The 27273-nt window shown below is 30.4% G+C and overlaps 2 protein-coding genes across 9 annotated transcripts; both read right to left on the bottom strand.

The window, feature by feature from the left end:
* Positions 1-234: 234 nt before the first annotated feature.
* Positions 235-2505, bottom strand: LOC109802797 (heat shock 70 kDa protein 4). The gene is made up of 3 exons (XM_083073175.1): positions 2366-2505; positions 2068-2287; positions 235-1972 (listed from the first exon to the last, which is right to left on the bottom strand). Exons 1-3 carry the CDS (start codon positions 2402-2404, stop codon positions 327-329), a joined length of 1905 nt encoding a protein of 634 aa, XP_082929301.1. The 5' UTR covers positions 2405-2505; the 3' UTR covers positions 235-326.
* A 4338-nt stretch (positions 2506-6843) lies between these two features.
* LOC109802438 (heat shock 70 kDa protein 4) lies at positions 6844-10404 on the bottom strand. 8 transcript variants are annotated; one of them, XM_083073181.1, is made up of 5 exons: positions 10335-10404; positions 10218-10256; positions 9441-9532; positions 8688-8948; positions 6844-8596 (listed from the first exon to the last, which is right to left on the bottom strand). In XM_083073181.1, exons 4-5 carry the CDS (start codon positions 8902-8904, stop codon positions 6972-6974), a joined length of 1842 nt encoding a protein of 613 aa, XP_082929307.1. In that variant the 5' UTR covers positions 8905-8948; positions 9441-9532; positions 10218-10256; positions 10335-10404; the 3' UTR covers positions 6844-6971. The 8 variants fall into 8 exon arrangements, with proteins under 8 accessions (XP_082929307.1, XP_082929308.1, XP_082929305.1 ...); XM_083073182.1 differs by adding an exon at positions 9060-9142 and having other exon boundaries at positions 9441-9541; positions 10218-10384; XM_083073179.1 differs by adding an exon at positions 9060-9142 and having other exon boundaries at positions 10218-10384.
* Positions 10405-27273: the final 16869 nt, after the last annotated feature.

Genomic DNA, 27273 nt, shown 5'->3' with positions numbered 1-27273 from the left:
CCAAATTAAGTAACAAAAAAAATTATTTTAAATACAGTCAAAATAATTATCAGCTCCACCGCACGTGGAAAAAAATGTTTTATAATTGTTAACTACATTAATTTTATCATTGTCAAACTTAAAAAAATAATAAGATTTCCTTTCTTTGTATCAATACAATTGTAGAATAGAAAGTACGGGCCTCTGCAATTACTTTGATCTAAACTGAATCACGCTCCAGTCACGCACAAAACATCTAAAACAAGCTTTTCCAACTTAAACTATTTTAAGATAATACTAATTGTTTGCATTTATCAAAAAGAAAATGAGAAGCAACACAACCAAAATTACTTAACAATGATTCCCAAGGACTCGAGTCTTTCAAGGAAGCTCTCAAGCTCTTTCAGACAAGCCTCAAACACAGCAATGTCATACTGTTCATTCTCCTCATCAACCAAATCAGCAGCCCTATCTATTGCAGAACATATGTCCTCCTTTTCTTTAGAGCAAACCAATGACCTGATACAATCCTTCTTCAAGGCATTCCTGATTTTGTATACACACTTATCCAAATCATTCTTAGTATTGGCTTTCTTAAGGAACTCTCTATCTTCGGCCTCATAAAACTTTGCTTCTTGTATCATTCTTTCAATTTCTTTGGCCGACATTCTGTCTTTATCATTGATGATAGTAATTTCGTTCCTATTGCCAGTGGTCTTTTCCTCAGCAGAAACAGATAATATACCATTTTCATCAATTGAAAAGCTCACATCTAAAGGATGCCCACGAGGAGCGGGAGGAAAACTAGAAAGAACAGAAAACCCCAGCAAATTGTTATCACTGGCTCTTGTTCTCTCACCCTCATAAACATCAATCCCGACCGAAGATTGGTTATCAACGGATGTTCCAAATCCTTGTTTCTTCTTTAGAGGAATGGAAGTGTTCCTAGGAACCACAACACTCATAAGATCTCCTTTGACCGATACACCGAGAGACAGCGGTGTGACATCTAATAATACCAAATCTGGAACATTCTTAAAGCCTTTACTCAACAATGCAGCTTGCACAGCTGCGCCATAAGCAACAGCCTCATCAGGGTTAATACTCTTGCACAAATCTTTACCATTGAAGAAAGCCTGCAATAACTGCTGCACTTTGGGAATTCTAGAAGAGCCACCAACAAGGACAACATCATGCACACTGCTTTTGTCCATCTTAGCATCAGTAAGACACTTCTCTACTGTCTCAATGCACTCTTCAAACAGCTCCATATTAATTTCCTCAAACCTTGCACGACTGATTGAAGAGTTGAAGTCTATGCCTTGAAATATAGCATCAACATCAACTTTGGTGGTAACAGCACAAGAGAGTGTCCTTTTTGCCCTCTCACATGCAGTTCTCAACCTCCTTAGAGCCCTAGGATTGCCACTAATGTCCACTTTGTTTTTCCTTTTGATCTCTTCTACAAAATAGTTCACCATTCTGTTGTCGATGTCCTCTCCTCCAAGATGAGTGTTTCCAGCAGTGGCCTTAACCTGGAAGACCTTATCCTTGATTGTGAGGAGTGACATATCAAAAGTACCACCACCTAAGTCAAAGATGAAAATGTTTCGCTCTCCAACACAATTAGTTCTCTTGTCAAGGCCATATGCAATAGCAGCAGCAGTGGGTTCACTGATTATCCGTATAACATTGAGGCCAGCAATGGCACCAGCATCCATGGTGGCTTTACGCTGAGAGTCATTGAAATAAGCAGGCACAGTAACAACAGCATTCTTCACAGGTTTTTCCAAAAAAGCCTCAGCAATCTCCCGCATCTTAACAAGGACCATGGATGATACTTCCTCAGCACAAAGTTGCTTCTCCTGACCCTTGTATTTAACCACGATCATTGGTTTGTCATTGGTACCAGCAACGACCTTAAATGGCCACAACATTTTATCTTTTTGAACATTTTGCTCGCTATATTTCCTACCAATCAACCTCTTGGCATCTGCAAAAGTTAATAAAAACCCAATCATCCATTTTTTCTAAAAAAGAGTACAGAAAAATCATAAAAAAAGAAGTCACTGAGGACAGAAAATATACCGAAGATGGTGTTCTCTGGATCGGTGGCAGCATGATTTTTAGCAGCATCACCGATCAACCTTTCATGGTCAGTGAAAGCAACACAAGAAGGAGTAGTGTTGTTGCCTTGGTCATTGTGAATGATCTCCACTCGACAGTGTTGCTCCTGCCATACCGCAACACAAGAGTAAGTTGTTCCAAGGTCGATTCCTATCGCAAGACCCTCTTCTTTTGCCATTCTCTTTCAAGTGATACACAGGATAGAATTCAGAATTTGGGAGATTTAAAAATGTTGAATATGTATATATAAACTACGTACATGACGTGCATCTTGATTCCATAAAATGAAACTACACATGCCTAGTCATCGGAAATCACGACTTAATTATACCTATTAATAGGGTCTCTTCGTGCATCTGCAATTGGAAAACTAAACGACTGAAAATATTCGGTTCCTAGATGCGTGTCATTGAGTTGGGAACTGCCGACACCACCAAATGAGGTAGTAATCAATCGTCATGCACATGATATACTTCTGTAACTTCATTTTTGTCAGAACTGAGTATGTACATGGATATTAAAATAAAGTTAAATAATCTTATATTCGTAAATATTTTATACTCCTTTAATTTTTTTTCATAATCCTTTTCACACTATTTTTTTTATTCATTATCATTTTTCTAAAATTAATGAATTATTAATTTTTTTTATTTTTATCTTTAATAATTGATATATATTTACTGAATAATGTGTTTATTTATTTTTAATGTAAGTCTTCTATTTTTTATTTTTTATTGTTAGACGTTTAAGATTTATGCACAAGAATTATAAAAATGATTGATATTTTAATTTTTAAAAGTATTTATTATTTATTTTCTTATTATACCTTTTAAATGGTTGAAAAAAAAATAGATATATTAAAAATGAATAAACACATTGTTCAATAAACACATTAATTATCAAAGATAAAAATAAAAAATAAAAATAATAAAACATTAGTTTTAGAAAAATAACAATAAAAAAATAATATTAAAATGATTATGAATAAAAAAATTAAAAAAATACTTATTTTATCTCCAACCATCTAAAATATATAATAAGAAAATAAATAATAAATATTTTAAAAAATTAAAATATCAATTATTTTCTTAATTCTTGTGCATAAATCTTAAACATAAAAAAAATAACGGAAAGAGTAACATTTTACTGTATTTTATAAACATGCGTGCACCAAAAATAGGAGATTCTATTTAGTAATTATTAGATTTTCATTTTCATTAAAAACTTTTACTCTCATGTACTTTATACTTTTTTTTTAAAACTTTTCACTTCCGCAACGAAATGACTATCTGTTTTTAAATTTTAATATTTTTTTTATCACAACTATCTTCTGTCAAAGTTACCTAATAAATAAATATATTGAGGCATAAAATACATCTTTTTTCTCCTGGTTAACGATAGAGTAGGTAGTTACTTTGTTTTATATGTTTTTATTTCATGTTTTATCCTTAAGAAATACAGTAGTTAGTGAGACTGAGAGAGGATATTGAAATATAAATATCTTAATAAAGATGGTGATGAAATAGAGGTATCTTCTAATATATTGATTAATGAACAATTAAAGAAACAACATATATAATAAGAGATGTTAATATTAAAAATATTTTCAATTAATGTTTAAATCTTGAATATTAATATTAATATTAAATTATATTTTTGTCTCCTATAATATTACATTTGCAATTTTAGATTCCTGTATTTTTAATTCGACAATTTTAATTTTCCAATTTCATAAAATTCATCATTTTAGTCCTTGCATGATATAAAATTATGTAGATCACATAACAATTAAAATTTAATAATATTTAAACTAAATTTTACTTTTAATTAGCTTTCATTTTATCTCATAAAAGTCGTATAAAATGAGGTGAAATGAGATAAAAATATAAATATAAATATAATTTAATCTAAACATTATTAAATATTAATAATTGTGTCATTTTCTTGATGTCAAATTATAACTAATATTATAATTTTAAAATTAAATTTTTTATAAAATTCAGGAACTAAAATTATAAAAAATAAATAAACCAAATGTATAGATATGATATTGTAAAGGGGTCAATAGTGCAATTTAGCCTAATATTAATTTTATCCAATAATCTATATCAAAATAAACTTAAATATGTTTTTATTTCTAAAATGCATGTTTTAATTTTGGTTCCTATAATTTTTTTTTTGTTTTTCATTCTTCTAAAATTTGTAAACATTATTTTTAGATCTTGTAAAATATTTTTTGTCCTTGTAGAATGAGTGAATTTTAATTTTGGTACTATAAACTATTTTTTCTTTGATTTTCATCATTTTAAAATCTAAAATTACTATTTTTTTGTCCCTAATGATGATTTTAAGGTATGTAAATAAAATTTATTTTAAAGATTTTTAAAATTCTTTAAATGTATCGTATATAAATATGATATCATTAACAATTATACGTAACATTTAAGATAACCTTTTAATGAAAATTAAATATTTAAAAATGTTTACATAATAATAGAGACTAAAAACAATAGTTCTAAAATTTAAAGCAATGAAAAAAATATTACAAGGACTAAAATCTAAACTTATTCGTTTTACAAGAACTAAAAATATATTTAACTCATCAAAATATATATATATATATATATATATATATACATTACTCATAATCACTTTAACGTGAATATTATTAATTACTCTAACTTTAATATATGCTATAATTTTGAATAAGAATATATTAATATTATTAATTAATTTGAATCAAAATATATGGATAAAAGACACACACTAGAAGGGGTTGAATAATGTATATTAAAAATTCGCGTTTAAGCAACGAAAATGAAAAGAACTTCACAGACAAAATGCTGGAGAAGGGTTAGATGAAACATTAAAATTTTATACTAGTTCGTCTCAACTATCGAGACTATGTCTAGTTCTCAATCCAACTAAATTGAGTTTCACTATCTTTTAAACAAAATACAAATATTCTTTCAACAAACCACTTTTGACTCAATCCTAAGTAATCTTTGACTTGTCTCTTCAAACAATTATTCAAGTATTCTTTAAATAACAAATCTTTTCAGACTTAATACCAAATATCCTTTCAAATAAGCATATTCAGGTTCAACCCTTACAACAAAGGTTACAAGAAATTATGAGGTTGTTTCATTTCTTCTAGACGTGTTGCAACCTACAATGAAAGTACAAATAATTTATACATTCACAGTGAATGTTTCTTTGTATGTGTATGTATCTTTGATTGAATGCATGATCCTTATATAATAGTTTCAGAGAAGATGATCGTTGTAACAATTTGAATTGAACTCACAAGTTGCTTCATCTGTCTTCACTGCTAATCTTAGGGGAAAGATGTTGTCGTTGTTTCGTTTAATACGAGCATTAAATATTTTTCAGTAAAATGTGTATATCTTATTCGATCTAACTAGGAAGATACTTATCATTATTTTTTTTCTAGAATAGACATAATAGAAGTAATGTCAACGTTGAGGAGTTAATGTCGGAGCAGAGCAGTTTTTCCAAAGCCTTTTTTTTGCTTTTTCTGTAATACTTGAGATCTTGCCTTTTGATTTCGACAAATAATGACTTTTCCTTCTTTAACAGATTTTGAGAGTTTTGATACATCTTTCTTATTTGATTTGACTTTGAATCAGATTAATTAGTGTTAATAAGTTAAGTAACTTTCGATCAGTTAGTTTAAATCATATTATCAGTTGACGGCTTAAGGCTTTCATATTTTTGTTTTTCACGATCAATCAATTATGAACTAATATAATGAGCAAGAAACGAATAAAGTAACATTTGATCCATTTTAGTTTTATGTTTTATTAAAGCAAAAGAGAAAAAATGAAATGATAAGCCAAGTGAAAAATCAACAAACAAAAACGGACAGGCTCAAAATCCTTTCGGTTATATAATGTAATCTCATTCAATCTTATATTATTTTTAATCATGTAATTAACATCCGGTTTCATCGTTTCACTAAATTCGTTTGATCTCAATTCCTTGTCACACAATCACTTTATTATCAATCGTGAACCCTAACTCCTTTGGTGAGCTTAATTGGAAACAAACGTTAACTTCAAAAAATCATAACACATGCATACATTCAAATCTTATTCCTGCCAAAATCAAAGGGAAATTTTATGGCGCACCACTATACATTTGACTATTATATAGTATTGTATTGGATTTTATTGGGATGAGAAAAAAGAATGTAAAAATTGTCTCAAGTATTTTGAGAAATAAAATTGACGAGAGAAATAAAAATGATATTTTTAAGATCGGATCAACTCTTAAACTAGATCCCATTATTTGCACGCGCAACGTGAGTAAATTGATAAATTTGAATTATGATGAACTCTCAAGACTCATTTTGATGAGCGCGAGTGCAACATCATTTATTTGTTACTTTAAAAATGTTAATAACACTTTGATATATAAAAGTTCAAATCTTGAATGATCCAAGTAATATGTGATTTTTTTTAAAATAAACATGCATATGTGTCATATATATGCAACAAAAATTCCAATAATTAGAATGTTAAAAAGGATGCATGACTATGTAAGAAAATATATTTGTATAACATCATTTGCATTTTCAAAACTAATTGTTTGTGTAACTTTCCAAATTAAATAGCCTAGTTCTTTTCTTTTTATTTTCAGATGTGGAGAAATACAATTCAATATTATAATTTTAACTAGTATGTATATTGACTACCAAAATCAACGACGTAGTAATTTCATCATGTCCAGCCCAAATATATTAATCTTAAACAATGTTCAGATAATATCATAAAAGAAGTTTGTATATATAACAAACAAAATGAAACATAGCTGCCACAAAAAATCTAAACTAAAAAAAATACCTAATCAAAGTTGCCAATGACACCGTCGAAGAGGCTCACAAGTTCGATCAAATAATCCTCATACATCTCTGTTTCATCCTCGGAGTCATTATCCTTGAGCAAATTTGTGGCATTAATAACTGCAGAACCGATCTTCTTCCTTTGTTTTGAACTGATATCATCCTTCTTTAAAACTTTCTCCATCTTGTAAACATAATCATCCAAAGCATTCATTGCATTGGCCTTCCTACGGAACTTCCTATCTTCAACCTGGAATCTTTCAGCTTCTTGAATCATTCTTTTAATTTCTATTGGTGACAGTCTTTCTTTGTTATTGGTTATGGTAACTTGGTTCCTATTTCCTGTGGTTTTTTCCTCGGCAGAAACAGTTAGGATACCATTTTCATCAATGGCAAAACACACATAAAGAGGATGGTCCCGAGGAACTCGAGGAAAGCCAGAAAGTTTAAAATAACCCAACAAATTGTTATCACTTGCTCTTGATCTCTCACCCTCATAAACGTCAACCAGGACAGAGGATTGGTTATCTTCAGCTGTACAGAATTCTTGTGTCCTCTTTACAGGAATAGTAGTATTCCTAGGAATCATGACACTCATGATATCTTCCTTGACTGATGTACCAAGTGAGAGTGGTGTAACATCCAACAGCTCCAAGTCTGGAACATTTTTAATGTCTTCACTCAACAAAGCAGCCTGCACAGCTGCACCGTGAGCAACAGCTTCGTCAGGGTTAATGTTCTTGCACAGATCCTTCCCCTCGAAGAATTCCTGCAATAGTTTCTGCACTTTGGGAATCCTAGAAGAGCCACCAACAAGAACAACATCATCTACACTGCTCTTATCCATATTAGCATAAGTAAGACACGCATCTACTGTCTTCATACACTCTTCAAAGAGATCCATATTGATTTCCTCAAACCTTGCTCGAGTGACTAGAGAAGAGAAGTCAATGCCCTGAAATAAAGCATCTACCTCAATGGTGGTATCAACAGCGTATGAAAGTGTCCTTTTTGCCCTTTCACAAGCAGTTCTTAACCTCCTCAAGGCCCTTGGGTTCCCACTAATGTCCACTTTCTTCTTCCTCTTGAACTCCTCTACAAAGTAGTTTACCATTCGGTTGTCAAAGTCCTCTCCTCCAAGGTGAGTATTTCCTTCAGTGGCCTTTACTCGGATAACTTTGTCCTTAAATGTGAACAAAGACACATCAAAAGTCCCACCACCTAGGTCAAAGATGAAAATGTTTCGGTCTCCAACACAATTAGTTCTCTTGTCAAGGCCATATGCAATAGCTGCAGCGGTAGGTTCATTGATTATTCGCATAACACTGAGGCCAGCAATTGCAGCAGCATCAATGGTGGCTTTTCGCTGAGAGTCATTGAAATAAGCAGGCACGGTAACAACAGCTTTCTTTACAGGTGATTCCAAATACGCCTCTGCAATCTGCCGCATGTTTGTGAGGACCATAGCTGATACTTCCTCAGCGCAAAGACGCTTCTCTTGACCCTTGTACTTAACTATGATCATGGGTTTGTCATTAACACCAGCAACAACCTTGAATGGCCACAACATTTTGTCTTTTTGAATAATGGGATCACTATATTTCCTACCAATTAACCTCTTAGCATCTGCAGAAGTTATAAGAAATTTCATGGTTCATCTGTCATGTACTCATGGTAAAAAGAATGACACTGTAGTAGCTGAGCATAGAAAATATACCAAAGACAGTGTTTTCTGGGTTGGCAGCAGCCTGATTCTTAGCGGCATCACCAATCAATCTCTGCTTGTCTGTGAAAGCGACGCAAGAAGGTGTTGTTCTGTTGCCTTGGTCATTATGGATTATTTCTACTCTATCATGTTGCTCCTGCCACACTGCAACACAAGAGTACGTCGTGCCAAGGTCGATTCCTATGGCAAATTGATCTTCTTTGGCCATTCTTTTTCACGTGAACTGAGGCTTCAAGTTTTGTTAAATATGGCCTGTTGAGTGTTGATTGTGTATGTTACACATGTTAGTTCTTAAATTGTGGATCACATCTTTTTAAAACTATATATCAAAATTAGATAAGGCTAACAGTTAAAGTAGTTTACATTTACTTTATAAGAGATGAACTAATTGTTTTTTCTATCAGTAGACAGAAGTCACGAATTACCCACCTCCCATGAGCAGAGTCCTGCTAATTCGATCACACTCTGGTTTAATTGTAATTATAAATATGATGAATAATACGTCAAATTAGTCCACAAAATTACAGTCACTACTCAATTAGTCCCTAAAATTATGAAGAAAAAAAAAATCCTGAATTTGACAACTATGAATCAATTTAGTTGCTGATGGTAGTAACCAAATTAACTGATCTGCGTCACAGTCAAGGGCTAAATACATTTGTAATTGCTAAAGTGAAGGCCCGGAAGTTAGGATTAAAATATTGGAGGATTGTGAAATTGAGGGTGTTGATTCAGGACATTTACCTTGAAATATGAATAGCTAATAAGAAAGTAAAAAACCGCTTTGAATCTGTCTTTGGGTCCTTTCCTTCTTACTAACCGTCAGAATCCTGATTCTGCACAAACTTGTCAAACACGAGTATACCATCAAATGAAACAAGATGCGTCCATAAAAGTTATAGTTCAAGTTACCAATTTCGCCCATGCATTCATTCAGTGATATAATTTTGCCCCTTGTCTCATTCTTGGCGACTAAGCTCTATAACTAGTGACATGAAAGATTAAATTGAGGCCCTAATGCCGAGATTAAAACATTGGACGGCACCAATTTTGGGTACTAAAATTTTGTTAAATAAAAAAAATTGCTTCTAAAAAAAAAAAGTAGTTCATTTATTTATATAAATCCTCATGTCAAAGCTAAAAAAAGCGAAAAAAATTCTCCCCATTTATTTTTTTCATCATTTCTTTCATTGCTATGAATTTGGAAAAATTAAAGGTACCCTCCGGCCTCCATTAAGTGTGTATCATGTCCATTTCATTTTATTTGTTTTCTCAAATCCTTATTGAGGGAAGAAACGGAGAAAAAAAAATGACGCAAAGCAAGTTTTGTTTCAAAAGAAAAATGAGCACACACAAACCAGTCGTTACTGCACCACTACGTAGGTATTAATAAACAAGCAATCAACAAAAGTGTAACGAGTAAAATGAATCAAAAGGTTAAAGCATGTGTGTGTAAGCACAAGAATAAATAAAAAGAAAGAAAAAATACATGAACTTCGGGTAAGAAAATGGTTGCAATACCTTGAAGAGTGAAAAGCTCTGTCTTTGGCCTTGAAATGTCTGAAAGAGCAAGATAATTGTAGCAGTTTGTTAGTAGAGAACAGTGTCAAATATGAATATAAGTTGTTTCCATGATACCTCTCTTCTCTCTCCTAGAGACTTCCCAACGAAGCTAACACATCGCATGCCTAACGGAAATCACCACTTTATTATTCTCATTAACAGGGTCTCTTAGTGTGATTGGTGAATTTCCACCAAGAATTTTAAAATTTCAAAAAATTTAAATTTTTTTAAATTTTAATTTTCTTTTCTATTATTTTTTAAATATTTTATTTAGATAAATTAATTTAAATATGATAATTTAGTTTTCATTATAGATAAAAACTAATTTGGTGTATATATATATATATTGAAATTTTAAGCTTAATTTTTATAAAAAATAATTAGTTTAAATATTTAATAAATTTAAAAATATTTAAAAATATTTAATAATTAAAAATAAGAGAAATAAAAGATATATAAATAAAATAAGAAAAAAATATAAATAATTTTAAATTCTTACTTTTTTTTTAGAAAATTTAAAATTTTACTATTTTAAAAATTTTCACAAATATTTAGATTTTAAATTCTTAACAAATTCTTCAGTCAAACAAAATGTTTTGTCTTAAAATTTTTAAAATTCTTTAAAAAAATAAATTACTTCGATTAAATTTCTGTTCGTGGTGTGATATTGGAAGTTATACTTGGGAACTGACGACCCTACCAGATGAGGTAGTAATGAATCGTCGTCCACATGATGCACTTTTGTAACTTTATTTTTGTTTGAACTAAGTATATGGATATTAAAATAAACTTAAATAATCTTATATTCATACATATTTTATAGCATTTTATTTTATAAAATTGCGTGCTCCAAAAAATATTGTTTTAAGTAGAGCAAAAGTAGCTTTATATCATTATTAAAAAAATAATAACAAAATAAGTGAATGATTATCTTTATATTGTTATGAATAATAATTAGTGATTTAATTGTTCAGTTACCATGTACTTATAAATAGGTTACTCCTCTCCCAAAGATAATACACTAATCAGAATCTTTTCTCTATCTCATACTGTCTTATTTCTTCTCTCTATTTTTTCTTCCTTTTATAACACGTTATCAGCACGAAGAATTTTCTTGAAGAAGGTCATATTTTTTAAGACAAATATTTCAAGGTTAGTTATTCATTTTCCATAATAAGAATTTGTATTGTTTACATTGTTATGAAACAAATACTCCGGAAGACATTATAATAGTCCTGAAGACACTATTAAATAAAGAAATTCTTCATACATTTTTGAAATTTGTCTAGAAGACAATATCAAAGAAGAATGTTCAACCTCTTTTATTTTATTTTTTTTTCTCACCAGAAGTGGAAAAATGGTGAAAAAAAAATGAAACCGAAAGAACAAATTTTGTTTTTTGTTTTTGAAATTGAATGATTCTCCGTGAATGATATGTGTTGTAAAATTGTATAATTTTCCATGAATGTTATATATATACACATATAACGATTTTGCAATGATCCAGAAGACATTGTCAAATTTTAAGCATTTTATTTCTCACCGGAAGTGAGATAATTGTGCAAAAATGAAAAATAAAAGGATATTTTATCACCAGAAATGAGATAATTGTACAACAATGAAAATAACAGAATATTTTCTCACCGGAAGTGAGATAATTATGCAACAATAAAAATAAAAGGATATTTTCTCGGTGTAAGTGACATAATTGCACGACAATGAAAATAAAAGAATATTTTCCTCATCGGAAGTGAGAAAATAATATGAAAAGTGAAAAATAAAATAAATTTCACCAAAAGTGAAAAAATTTGATATAAATATATTATATTGTATTTGATCCTTTGATATAAATGAGGTCATCACCGGAAGTGAAATAATTTTGTAAATGTCATAATTATAATGTTGAATGATATTTGAGACACTTATAAAAAATTATGACTAGTAAAGCGTGTCCTCAAACTTATTTAGATTTTGTGTGATTTCTTGAAAAGATTATGAGTTTTCCTACATCTGTAATTTGATATTATTCATGATTAAATTGATTGAAATAAGCAACTTGTCATGTAATTGAACTCATGTGTTACGTTATTGAATCTTAAAGGGTTTGGTTTTAAATCCTATTGATATAATTGATATTATTTATTTTCATAATGTTATGCATCTATTATTTTAATTGATGTAGATATCATTGAATTATAATTTGATTGTGATTTGTACAAAAATATAGAATTTAATGAAATTATGATCAATGTTTATTTCCTTAATTTTTCGATACAACATTTATAAGGAGAATAATTTTCCTAATTTTTAGCATTATTTTTTTATCTCCTTAAAGTCAACCTAGCAATGACATAAATATATTTTTATTAAATAATTTTTTTTATAAGTATAATGAGAAAGATCAGTGTTTTAAAACCCGGACCGACCCGGCCAGTCGGACCGGTTGGACCGGGAACCGGTGGTCCAGCCGGTCCGAATCTGAAGTTAGATCGGTTATGCAGTTGACTCGTTTCAAACCGGATTGAACCAGTCAATTTTCCGGTTCAACCGGTGAACCGATGGGTCAAACCGGTTCAACCACTTTTTTTTTTTTTTTTAATTTTTTTAAGGGACCATAAATCACAAAAATAAATAATGAAAATTGAATCTCTTAATGAAAAAGCAAGGAGTCTTATTAAATATAACAATGACTACTTGTTCTAATATATTTATTTGCAATATATATAACTTAAATAATTTTTATAGTATATTATTAATTTTAAATTATATATTTAATAATGTAATATCTATGTAAATATTACATATATTATTTTGTGATATTAATTGCAAGCATATTATATATGTACATATTATTTATATTTTTAATTTGTATTAATATACCGTTTAACATGTAATTTTTTTATGTATTTTTTTACAAAATAAAAATAATTTTAAATAAGATAGAAAAATTGAAATTTAAAATAATATATGAATTTATTAAAATTTATAAGTATAAAATATATTTAATATTTTTAATAAAAATAAATAAAAATCGAGTCATGCGGTTCAACTAGTGACCCACCGGTTCAACCTTTGACCCACTAACCCAGTACCTTAACCGGTTCGATGACCGGTCCGGTTTTTAAAACTATGAGAAAGATTCATATTTTTTTATAACGAAAGACATAAACAAGTTATGATTTTTTTTTTCAAATGAATGATTTTTTTTTCCAGAAATTATTATCTTGTTGTCTTTTATCATATTGCTTATTTACATTTTTTTTTAATTTTATGAAGAATGGATATTGATAATAGCATCAATAATGAAGATATGTGTCTCGCTGATAGTGCAACGACTCACACAATTCTCAAGAATAATAAATTCTTTTCAAATTTAGTGATGCAAGAAATCAAAGTTAGTACCATTTCTGGTACTACAAATATAATTGAAGGCTCCGGAAGAGCTAATATATTGTTACGGGAGGAACGAAGTTGCATATTAAAAATGCATTATATTCTCCTAAGTCTTATAGAAACTTATTAAGTTTCAAGGATATTCGTTTAAATGGGTTTCATATTGAAACAAACAATAAAGGGAATGTAAAATATCTTTATATCACGAAAATTCACTTGAATAAAAAGGAAGTAGATATTTATGATATAAAGAAAGACATAAACAAGTTATGATTTTGTTTTTAAATGAATATATGATTGTGTTGTATCATTCATTTCCTAAAATGATAAAATAAAGTGTTAGTGAGATATGTTTTTAAATTTTTTTTTGTACGAAACATTTATTTGTAGATAATATACATGAGATGATATAAAAAAAAAATTAGTGCAGATTTTGATATTAAATTCATGTCTAAAGATACATAACAAGAATGTCATTTTTATAATGATTTCTCAATTTGAAAAATGTATTATATTTTTCATACATCTATTTTGCTCTAGAAGTAGCAATATTTTTTTTTATATAAAAAAGGATTAAGAAATATCCTTAGTTGGTTTATTGTCTCTTGAAGACTAAAACAAAATATTGAGATTTTTTTTATGCAAGAGACCAATTTAACTAACATTATTTTTATCTTCTCATATTCAATAATGCGAGAAAATAATGTTATATGATATTACAAATATAATTGAAGACTCCAGAAGAGCTAATATATTATCAGTGAAAGACACGAAGTTGCATATTAAAAATGCATTATATTTTTCTAAGTCTTACAGAAACTTATTTAGTTTCAACGATATTCGTTTAAATGAGTTTCACATTGAAACAAACAATGAAGAAAATGTAGAATAACTTTATATTACGAAACTCCACTTGAATAAAAAGGAAGTATTGAAAAAATTATTTATTTTTTCCTATGGACTGTATTGTACGTATATTAATACAGTTGAAACACATACTATTGTAAACCAGAAGTTTACAAATCAAAATAAATGAGGTTTGGCATGACCGGTTGGGTCACCCTTAGACTATTATGATGCGAAAAATAATTGAAAATTCATGTGGACATTTATTGAAGAACCAGAAGATTCTTCAATTAAATATTTTCTCATGTACTACTTGTTCCCAAAAGAAGTTAATAATCAGATCATCACCAGCAAAAATTAGGGATGAATCTATCTTATTTTTAGAACGGGTACAAGGTGATATTGTGGACCAATACACCTAGAGCTGTCAAAGTGGGCTCCAGCCCGTGGGTCAACCCGGCCCACCTTGAAAACGGGCCGGGCCGGGCCAAAAAAATGAAAAATTTATGATGGGTCAACAAATGTGTCCCGGCCCACTTTCGACCTGGCCCACCCGGGTTGAACCCGTGGTGGGCCGGGCGGCCCACCTGACCCACTTACCAACCCATCCCCTAAACCCACTAACAACCCACTAACAACTCACTTAACTATTTATTATTATATATGCATTATTTTAATAAAATATCATTTTTTTTATAGATAAAGATAAAATCAATGTTAAACAATATGAAATTACTATAAATTTATCTATCCAAACCTCTAATAAAATTTAATATTGATGAACTCTCATGAAAGATTTTTTATTTTTTTTGTTTTAATTTTTTAAAGTTGCACATTTATTAATTTAATTTTAATGTTGTATGCATGATACTTAGTTCAATAATTTTTACTTTAGATTAAATATTATTTTATATTGAAATTTATTTTAAATTATAAATTTTTTTAAAAAATCAGGTGGGTTGGTGGGTGGCCCGTTTAGCCCACTAACCCGTGGTGGGCCGGGCCGGGCTAGAAAAATTTGCATAAAAGATTTGGTGAGCCGGGCTGGGTTGGCCCACTTAAAAAGTGGGTTGAGGTGGGCCGGGCCAAATGGGCTAGGCTGGCCCGTTTTGACAGCTCTAAATACACCCCCCATGTGGACCATTTATATATTTTGTGATTTTAATTGATGCATCAACAAGGTGGTCACATGTTTGTTTATTACCAATTCGCAACCAGACGTTTGCGAGATTATTAGCTCAACTAATTACACTAAGAGCTCATTTTCCTGACTATCCAATTAAAAAAAATTGTTTGGATAATGCTGGTGAATTCACATCTCATTCTTTTAATGAGTTGATTTTCCCAACATTAGGGGGAGAACACAAATAGCTAGAAAAAGATATTAGTTGGAATGAATTATCACTATCTCATTTCGATCCTCGTACAAAACAATGTGAACTAGAAGTTCAAAAGATAATTCATTTGCAAAATCTAGCCAACCAATTACCAAATGTGTTCACAAATCAAAAAAGGGTGACTAAGTCATATGTACCAGCGGTTAATGCTCCAATAAGAGTCGAAGTCCTTGTTGGACAATTTAATACTACAAACGAGTCACAAATACGCCTGAAGCGTGGCAGACCAATTGATTCCAAGGATAAGAATCCTCGAATAAAAAAGGGAGCCAAAGAGCAAAATGACCAAATTGAGGATGTAAAAACTCAAAAAGATTCCTCTGACATAACTAACATTCCAGTTTCAAAAGAAACTCAGGTACCTAAAATTATTAAAAATGAAGAGATCTCAATAAATTATGTCATGAATGGAATACGATGGAAATGTCAATATTGATGACGTGTTTTGTTGAGATTTCCGTTGAAATACTTTTGTTATAATTGTAAATCTGTTTAATTCTAGCAACGGTCTCAAACACGGCAAGTATACCGGCCGTTCAAGTAGTAAAAATATCGTATCCACAGGGATTAGAAGGTAAAATAAGCATTTATTGACTATTCGTGCTAAAGAATGATTCCAATTTGTAGTTTGTCATGTGAATATGAATTGAAGAGCATGACTATTGGAATGAAAGCTATAAATAAATATTGGTTGTGAGTGGAAAAGGGTTAGAAATGGTATTATGGTATTGTGATGTTGTGGGGGTCAGATTTCACCAAATGTCAAACTAATGAATCCTTAATCTCTTGTTAAATTCATTGCTTAGTCAACCCAATAGTTTACTCAAACCTAATTCCTTAGAAAAAGAGCCTAGGTGCGGATATTGAATATCAATCCCTTGAGTACCCAATATCTACACCCGCATTACCGGTTAGGGTTTAAGACTACTAATGGGTCAAGCTCTATCCCTAGATACAATCTCCACTAGGCATATGTTCCAGAACTAGTTTCAAAGGTATTTTCCAATACTCAATGAAACCTTAAATCATGCAAAGGGTGATCAATCCAAAGCAAGCATTAAGCATAGAAACGTACACAACAAAGAATGAAACAACATGTATATATATCATTAAAAACGTAAGGATTACAATAGAGTACGTTGGTTACATCTAACCCCACAAAAATGGGTGAAACTACTCAACAAAGAGGGCAAATACAAAATAGAGATGGAAGAGAGGAATGAAGAATCGAAGGAAAGATTCGCACACGAACGATCCCAAGCCCTGGGAATCCCTTCCGCAGCTGCTGGAGGCGCCCAATGTGTGAATGAGGGTTTCTCCCTCGAAAATGCCTTCAAATACGAGCTTGGGGAGTCAGATTAGGATTCACGCGCCAGGCGCGTAAGTTTTCGCGCCCAGCGCAGGTCCTTCCAGAGAAGTCAAGCACTCTCTGTCTCAACACAAGCCCGACGCAATTCCTTTTGCACCCGGCGCAATTCCTTTTGCGCCCGGCGCAATATAACTTGCAGAGATGAAATACTCTGTTTTGGTCGCGCCCGGCGCGGGTCATCTTGCGCCCGGTGCAGTCACTCTTCTCTGCTCCTTAGCTTCTTTAGTTTCCAATCCTATGGGTCTTCAACTTCCCACTCTTCACTCAATACCTACACAAAAAAATGAGGTGGATTAGGGTATTGTTAGATGAATTTGGATTAGTTATATCTGCACACAAAATGAACTAAAAAGAGAACAATTATGTTGCAATGGTTCAGAGGATGAGTGGATTTGTTCAATAAGTCTCATCCAAAAAGAGGTATAATTGAGACTTAACAACTCCCCCAAACTTAGAACCTTGCTTGTCCTTAAGCAAAAGGTAATTAATCAAGCATATAACAAGCAATGCATGTGTGGTAAATTCTACATCCCAGTCCACTTGTATTTTCTTTTCGCAAGCATGAACCTAAGATGGATCTTCAGTCACAATTATTGCAATAGAACATGACAAGGTACAAACAAAGGTTTCAAAAGAGATCAAAGAGCTGAGAGAAGTTAATGACTATCTATGAATGCATCTTCACTAAGAAAGTGTTTCTCTCTATGCACACTAGTGTATCAGGGTGAGTGTTTCTCTCTAGTCTACTACTCACGCCACATGATTCAACTTTGCTCTTCGTTTCCAAATGAAACCAGTGGTAAAACAAATGCAAGCACTTATCACAAGGTCTTTATTAGGGCAAATTTGGGTCAAGCAATAGCTATTTTATGGTTTTTCAAGGATTACAGGTGCTATAGCTTAAGAGAGCAATTGAGATTTTACAATGATGTCCCTCTCCATACCCCATTACAATAATTTGGCACATGCCCTTTACCGGATCCAAGCCATTAGCATTTATGAGATGCATATTTACATTTTTGCATCTTACTAGCTATTTTTTTTTTATTTTTTTTTTATTTATTTTGAATGGCTGACCACATACTTTCTTCTTCCCAAATTCCTCATTCTTCAACTCCCCCAAACTTATTTGATGTTATCAATTTGCTCTCTTAACTACAGCAGAGGTTATGGTTAATTTTTCTAGATTTGGGATAAGTGGAAGGTGTGGTGTTTATAGGCTTAGGAAATTATGAGTCAGGTGAAAAATGGAGATGGCTTTTTGGCTTAGATGGTTATCAAAATAAGGAAATATGAATGCCTTGATCTTATAAGTGCACAACACTAGCAAACCACTAGGGAAACTCAAGCAAAGTCTATCATGCAACTTAAGTGTAATTCACTCATAGGTATTTAGGCTCAAACCTCACTCGGCTATGCATCCACAAACTATCAAACTCAGCTCAGTTCTATGATCAACATTGAAACCCGTATGCAACTAGTCATGAACTAAAGATCTAATGAGACTTGAAAATGTCTAAGGTACACGCACCATAAACATCAAGCAAACCACAATCCAGAATCAACCACAAGCAAAACAAGTATCAACAAGATTAAGAACCGTGCTAAAGCAAAATATTCACAAAAAGAACCAACAGTGTAATCACCAAAAAGAAACTAGATATAAAAACAGTTAAAATACTGAAAATAAAAGACAGAAAAATAAATTGCAATAAACAAAGGTAAACTAAGGTAGGCTCCATTTGCTTCCATCTATGGGGTCTGGTCATCATCATCAACAGCTGCTCTACCATCATTAGCAGCTCCACTCCCCCAAACTTAGGAGCCTGGTTCCCAGGCCAACCAGTATATGCCTGAAAGTCCTGGTAACTAGAAGTGGTTGCAGAGTGTAATCATGAAGAACAAAATGGTGAGCACAAAATTTATACACAGTGATGACCAAGCAACTATAACACCATGGAGAATATCCTTAGACCAAAAATAAGCACAACATGCATGCACACGGAATTGGACTATGACAATGCAACACAAATAGAACATAAAGAAACATGATTGAAAGTAGCTACATACAGGGTATCAGGAATGTTATGCGCCGGGTGCAGAACAGGTGCGCCGGGCTTTGTATCAGTAAAATCCAACGAGGTTTCAAAATCTGATATCGCGCCGGGCGTGACTTAAGCGCGCCCGATGTGGTGGTTCTAGAGACCAAAAATTGAATACTACGCCGGCACAGAGACTCATTCGCCGGGCACGTAACTACTTACAAGGTCAATTTACCCAAGTTTTCTTTAAGATCAGGCCCTATTTCCACCTAGACACAGAATTGCCTCATTCTTCACACTCCAAACAAGATGTACCCTATATTTGTCAACTCAAACATGATTCTAACAATTAACACATAACAAAGAACAATATATACCACAAAACAACATATAACACAAAACACAACACATAATACAAAACAACACATATAACACAGAACAACATGCAAAATTTAAAACACAGTTTAGATCTCTGGGTTGCCTCCTAGGAAGCGCTTGTTTACTGTCTCGAGCCTGACAGTGACCAACTTGTAGTGCTCTGATTCTCCTTCCCCTCCTGTTGCTCTTGTTCCCCTTTGCCCTGTGTTCAACCTCGTGATTGCTCAACAACGGCTCAGAAGGATTAGTCAATCTGGTTCGAACAGTACCTTGCATACAAGAGAAGGCGGAGGACTAGAGCGCACAGGTTAGCTCTAGCAATTCATTGCTAGCATAAAAAATAACAAAAACAATAAAGGATTAAATCACAAATAGCTATAAATACTAAATTGCCTTGCTAATCCCCGGCAACGGCGCCAAAAACTTGTTGAGATTTTCGTTGAAATACTTTTGTTATAATTGTAAATCTGTTTAATTCTAGCAACGGTCTCAAACACGGCAAGTATACCGGCCGTTCAAGTAGTAAAAATATCGTATCCACAGGGATTAGAAGGTAAAATAAGCATTTATTGACTATTCGTGTTAAAGAATGATTCCAATTTGTAGTTTGTCATGTGAATATGAATTGAAGAGCATGACTATTGGAATGAAAGCTATAAATAAATATTGGTTGTGAGTGGAAAAGGGTTAGAAATTGTATTATGGTATTGTGATGTTGTGGGGGTCAGATTTCACCAAATGTCAAACTAATGAATCCTTAATCTCTTGTTAAATTCATTGCTTAGTCAACCCAATAGTTTACTCAAACCTAATTTCTTAGAGAAAGAGCCTAGGTGCGGATATTGAATATCAATCCCTTGAGTACCCAATATCTACACCCGCATTACCGGTTAGGGTTTAAGACTACTAATGGGTCAAGCTCTATCCCTAGATACAATCTCCACTAGGCATATGTTCCAGAACTAGTTTCAAAGGTATTTTCCAATACTCAATGGAACCTTAAATCATGCAAAGGGTGATCAATCCAAAGCAAGCATTAAGCATAGAAACGTACACAACAAAGAATGAAACAACATGTATATATATCATTAAAAACGTAAGGATTACAATAGAGTACGTTGGTTACATCTAACCCCACAAAAATGAGTGAAACCACTCAACAAAGAGGGCAAATACAAAATAGAGATGGAAGAGAGGAATGAAGAACCAAAGGAAAGATCCGCACACGAACGATCCCAAGCCCTAGGAATCCCTTCCGCAGCTCCTAGAGGCGCCCAATGTGTGAATGAGGGTTTCTCCCTCGAAAATGCCTTCAAATACGAGCTTGGGGAGTCAGATTAGGGTTCACGCGCCCGGTGCATAAGTCTTCGCGCCCGGCGCAGGTCCTTCCAGAGAAGTCAAGCACTCTCTGTCTCAACACAAGTCCGGTGCAATTCCTTTTGTGCCCGGCACAATATAATTTGCAGAGATGAAATACTCTATTTCGGTCGCGCCTGGCGCGGGTCATCTTGCGCCTGGCGCAGTCACTCTTCTCTGTTCCTTAGCTTCTTTAAGTTCCAATCCTATGGGTCTTCAACTTCCCACTCTTCACTCAATACCTACACAAAAAATGAGGTGGATTAGGGTATTGTTAGATGAATTTGGGTTAGTTATATCTGCACACAAAATGAACCAAAAAGAGAATAATTATGTTGCAATGGTTTAGAGGATGAGTGAATTTGTTCAATAAGTCTCATCCAAAAAGAGGTATAATTGAGACTTAACATGTTTGCATATAATATAGCTCTAAATGAAATAAATGATATTGAGGATCAAGAACCAAAGTCCATCAACGATTGTCGACAAAGAAATGATTGACCAAAATGGAAAGATGCAATTGAGGCAGAATTAAACTCGCTTGCTAAGCAAAAAGTTTTTGGACCAGTACTACGTACACCAAAAGGTGTAAAACCAATTGGATACAAATGAGTTTTTGTGCGAAAACGAAATGAAAATGATGAAATTGTGAGATACAAAACAAGACTAGTTGCTCAAGGTTTTTCACAAAGACCCGGTATTGATTTTGAAGAGACATATTCACCTGTAGTGGATGCAAACACTTTTCGATATTTAATTAGTTTGGTTGTACATGAAAAACTTAATTTACATCTAATGGATGTAGTTACAGCCTATTTATATGGTTCTCTTGATGCTGACATTTATATGAAACTCCGAGAAGGATTTAATTTGCCTGACGATGCAATTTCTAGAGAAGATTATTCAATTAAATTAAATAAGTCCCTATATGGGTTAAAGCAATCAGGTCGTATGTGGTATAATCGACTAAGTGAATACTTGTTACAAGAAGGATATAAAAATGATCCAATTTGTCCGTGTATATTTATTAAAAGATCTCAAAATGGATTTGCCATAATTGTAGTTTATGTAGATGACATAAACATTATTGGAACTCCTGAAGAGCTTTCAAAAGCAATAGATTTCTTAAAGAAAGAATTTGAAATGAAGGATCTAGGAAGGACAAAGTTTTGTCTAGGATTGCAAGTTGAATACTTAGAAAATGGAATTCTTGTGCATCAAGAAGCTTATATAACAAAGGTGCTGAAAAGGTTTTATATGGACAAATCACATCCATTGTGCACTCCCATGGTTGTAAGATCTTTAGATATTAATAAAGATCCATTTAGACCCCAAGAAAAGGATGAAGAAATACTTGGTCCTGAAGTACCATATCTTAATTCTATAGGAGCACTAATGTACCTTGCTAATTATACATGACCTGATATAGCATTTGCTGTTAATTTGTTAGCAATATATAGTTCTTCACCTACACGAAGACATTGGAATGGAGTTAAATAAATATTTCGTTATCTTAGAGGTACGATGGATATGGGGTTATTATATTCAAATGTTTCCAAACCAGAACTAAATGGTTATGCAGACGCAGGTTATTTGTCGGATCCTCATAATGGTAAATCACAAACAGGATATTTGTTCACAAGTGGTGGTACAGCCATTTCATGGAAATCTGTAAAACAAATCAATCATATCAGCCACTTCATCTAATTATGCTGAAATTTTAGCATTACATAAGGCAAGTCGTGAATGTGTTTGACTAAGATCTATGATTCAACACATACGGGAAACTTGTGGTTTATCTTCTAGAAAAATGACATCGACAGTTATATATGAAGATAATGCTGCATGTATTGCACAATTGAAAGATGGATACATAAAGGGAGATAGAACAAAGCATATTCTACCAAAATTCTTTTTTACTCATGATCTTCAAAGGAATGGTGATATAAATGTTCAACAAGTCCGCTCAAGTGACAACCTAGCAGATCTCTTTACAAAGTCACTTCCAAGAAAAGTTTTTGAACCGTTGATACACAAAATTGGACTCCGTCGTCTTAAAGATTGTATGCATGAGGGGGAGAAATAAATATTTATGATGTACTCTTTTTCCTTCACTAGGTTTTTATCCCACAGGGTTTTTCCTAGTAAGGTTTTAACGAGGAACATTCTAAATATTGGACATCCAAGGGGGAGTGTTATGAATAATAATTAGTGGATTAATTAGTGGATGTCAATATTCATTATTAATCATTACCATTTATATGTCCGTTATGTATTATTCCCTTTATTATGTAATTGTTCAGTTACCATATGTACTTATAAATAGATTACTCATCTCCCAAAGATAATACACCAGTCAGATTCTTTTCTCCATCTCATACTGTCTTGTTTCTTCTCTCTACTCTTTCTTCCTTTTATAACAAGAATGTCATTTTTATAATGATTTCTCAATTTGAAAAATGTATTATATTTTTCATGTTTTAAGAGCACCAATAAAACTAATTAAGTTTTTCATCTCTACTTTAAGTTTTTATGTCCGTTATGTATTATTTCCTTTATTGTGTAATTGTTCAATTACCACATGTACTTATAAATAGGTTACTCCTCTCCCAAAGATAATACACTAATCAGAATCTTTTCTCTATCTCATACTGTCTTATTTATTCTCTCTATTTTTTCTTCCTTTTATAACATATATTTATTATAAAGTATATTATTTAGTAACCATTTATTTAGTATTCATTTTTATTAGACACTTTTATTCTTACATACTTTATAATTTAAAAAAAAAATCACTTCCACAATAAAAAAATAATCTATTTTTAAATTTTAATATTTTTTATCACAACTAGTTGTTTTTATATAAAAATTACCTAAAAAATAAATATAGTGAGGCAACAAATACCTCTTTTTCAACTACTTAATGATAAAGTAGATATTTATTTTGTTTTATATATATTTTTTTTCATGTTTTTATCCTTAAGAGATAGTTAGTGAGAGAAGATATTAAAATACAATATAAGATTAAAAGCATCTTAATAAAAGGTGGAGATGAAATGGAAGTATCTTCTTTATATATTAATTTGATTAATAAAAAATTAAAGAAACAAAATAAAATAAGAGATGTTAATATTAAAAATATTTTGAATTAATGTTCAAGTATCGAATATTAATTTTTAGATTAAATTACATTTTTATCTTCTATAATATTAAATATGTTATTTTGATTTTTCTATGTTTAATTATATAATTTTAGTTTTTTAATTTCATATAATTTGTAATTTTAATTTAATTGTGAAATACAAAGTAGATGACATAATAATCAAAATTTAATAATATTTAAATTAAATTTTACTTTCAATTATTTTTATTTTATATTGTAAAAGTTATATAAAATGAGGTGAAAATGGATAAAAATTAAGAATTAAAAGTGTAGTTTAATCTAAATATTATTAATTAATAATTGTGTCATTTACTTAATAATTAATAGATGAATATTTGATGAGACCACCAAAATTACAAATTTAATGAAATTGAAAGATTAAAATTGCAAAAAATAAATGAACCAAAAGTGTGGATATGATATTGTAGAAAAATCAAAAATGCAATTTAGCCTAATATTAATGCTATCCATTAATTTAAATCAAAATAGACTTAAATATATTTTTATTTCGCATAAAATGAGTAAATTTTGATTTTGGTCTTTATAAAATTTTTATTTGTTTTTCATCCTTTTAAATTTTGTAAACATTGTTTCTAGTTCTTGTAAAGTATTGTTTGTTCAAAATGAGTAAATTTTGATTTTGGACCCTATAAACAATTTTTTTCTTTGATTTTAAGTATTTTAAAATCTTAAATTACTAATTCTTTTTTGTTCCTAATGATGATTTCAAGACATATAAATAACGTTTATTTTAAAGATCTTTAAACAATTTAGATGTATTGCATACAAACATAATATCATTAAAAGTTGTATGTAACATCTAAGATGATCACTTAATCTTTTAATAAAAAAAATAAGTAATTAAAAATGATCACATAATAATAAGGACTAAAAACATGTTTAACTCATCAATATATATATATATATATAAGGGTGTTTGCGGTGCAGCTTAAGTTGATTTTTGTCTTAAAAGTCATCCAAGCCAAATAAGAAAATTAAATACAATTTGATTTAGTTTGATTTGAATAAATTATGAAATCCAAACCAAACTAATCTATTCTTTTACGGTTTGATTTGGTTCAATTTTTGCGATTTTACAATTTTGTTATTTTAAAATAAAAAAATATGTAAGATTATGTTAATTTTTTAAAGTCGTACGTAAAAATAGTAAAACTAAAAATATGCAAATACTCAAATATTTTAGTCACTTAATATATTTAATACTAATTCTAACCTTATTATTTTAGTAAAAATATTCTTTAATACAATTATCATATTAAATATTTTTTTCTCATATATAGTTTGTCACTTAATTTTTTAACATTATAAATAAATCATATTTTTTGTTCTAAATTCAGTTTAGTAGTTTACAATTTTATAAAATACCTTTTATATATTATAACATATATTTGAAGAGAAAAACATTTTTTTTGCAACTTATAATTTTATAAAACACATTTTTATATGTTATGTGTCAATTTTGTACACATCTACTATGTATTTGAAAAAAATATTTAAAATAAATGTGATTTGATTTAATTTGAAACGATTTCAAATTCTAATTTGAAAATCAAACTAAATCACATGATTTTAGAAATTTAAAAACCAAATTGAACCCCTAACTTATGATTTTCTATCAATTTTTAATTGCTACAAATGACAATAAGGTTTTGTGGAGTGGGTAATAGGATATCCATACCCGCCCGTTATATAAAAATCTACCCCAATTCGTTCTATATTTGTGTAGATATCTATTTAATGGATCCTGCAAATTTTATAAATATTTATGGATATTTATGAATTATTTTAAAAATTAGCAAATATTATAAATAACTTTAAACTTATATTTAATGTTAAGTATATTGAAATATTTAAACAAATAATTAATATTAATTTTTGAACTTGTAATTAATGATATTTTTGAAATATTAAAAATAATATAAAAGATGTAAGATAGAAATGCGAATATTTAAGTAATATTATTTAGGAAGTAACCGCGGATATGGATACTACCGTACCTGTTGCTCGCTCCGTTTGTAAACAGGTAAAAAAATACATATATTCATTATCCGCCGATATCCATTTAAACTACTTATTTATTATTTATGACAGATTTTATCCACAAATACTCACATATACGAGTATTTTTGTCATTCTATATATTACTTGCAATCACTTTAGTTTGAATATTATTTATTGCTTTAACTTGAATCAATGTTATAATTTTGAATAAGAATATATTAATGTTATCAATTAATCTGAATCAAAATATAGTGTCTTAATTATGTCAATTATATATTTTTATCAATTAAAATAATAGTCAAAATCTTATTGTATTTTCATAGAAAAATAATGGATGAACGAGTTTTGCTTTTCGTTTTGGTAATTTTTTTTATCACTTTAAAATTTGGAATTATTAATTTTGCTCCTTATAATATGAGTAATTTTTTATTTTTAAATTTATAAAATAATTTTCTTTAATTTTCACTCTTCTAAGTCTCAAAGTCGTTATTTTCTTGTTTTTAATGATTATTTTAAGATAGATAAATAATATTTATTTTAAAATTTTATAAAAAAATTTAAAATATCACACACGGATATATATTATTGACACCTTATAATAAACACATAAATGATTAATAAGAATCACATAATACTATGAATTAAAAATAATAGTTTTAAATTTTATAGGAATAAAAAATTTATTTTTTTATAAGTATTAAATTCAAATTTTGTTCATTTCATAAGTATTAAAACAGGAGGGATCTGTTTACTCGATGAGTAAGTCTACTTAGACTTATTCCGTTCAATAACTCATGTTTTATATTAAATTTTAATGATTTAACCGTTGAATTTAAAGTTCTTAATACATAAATTAAGTCTAAATTTTTAAAAAATTTGAAAATCATTTGATATTTTGTTTCATTAATTCAAATCAATGTATAAAATAATTTTATGATTATCTATCAATTTGAATTAATGAAATAAAGTATCAAATGATTTTGAATTTTTTTTAAAAATTTGCATACTTGATTTATGTATTAAGAACTTTAAATTCAACGGTTAGATT

The sequence above is a fragment of the Cajanus cajan genome, chromosome 4 (assembly GCF_000230855.2).
Source record: "Cajanus cajan strain Asha chromosome 4, NIPB_CcT2T_4, whole genome shotgun sequence".
NCBI lineage: Eukaryota > Viridiplantae > Streptophyta > Magnoliopsida > Fabales > Fabaceae > Cajanus > Cajanus cajan.
This window is presented reverse-complemented; position numbering and strand designations above follow the sequence as displayed.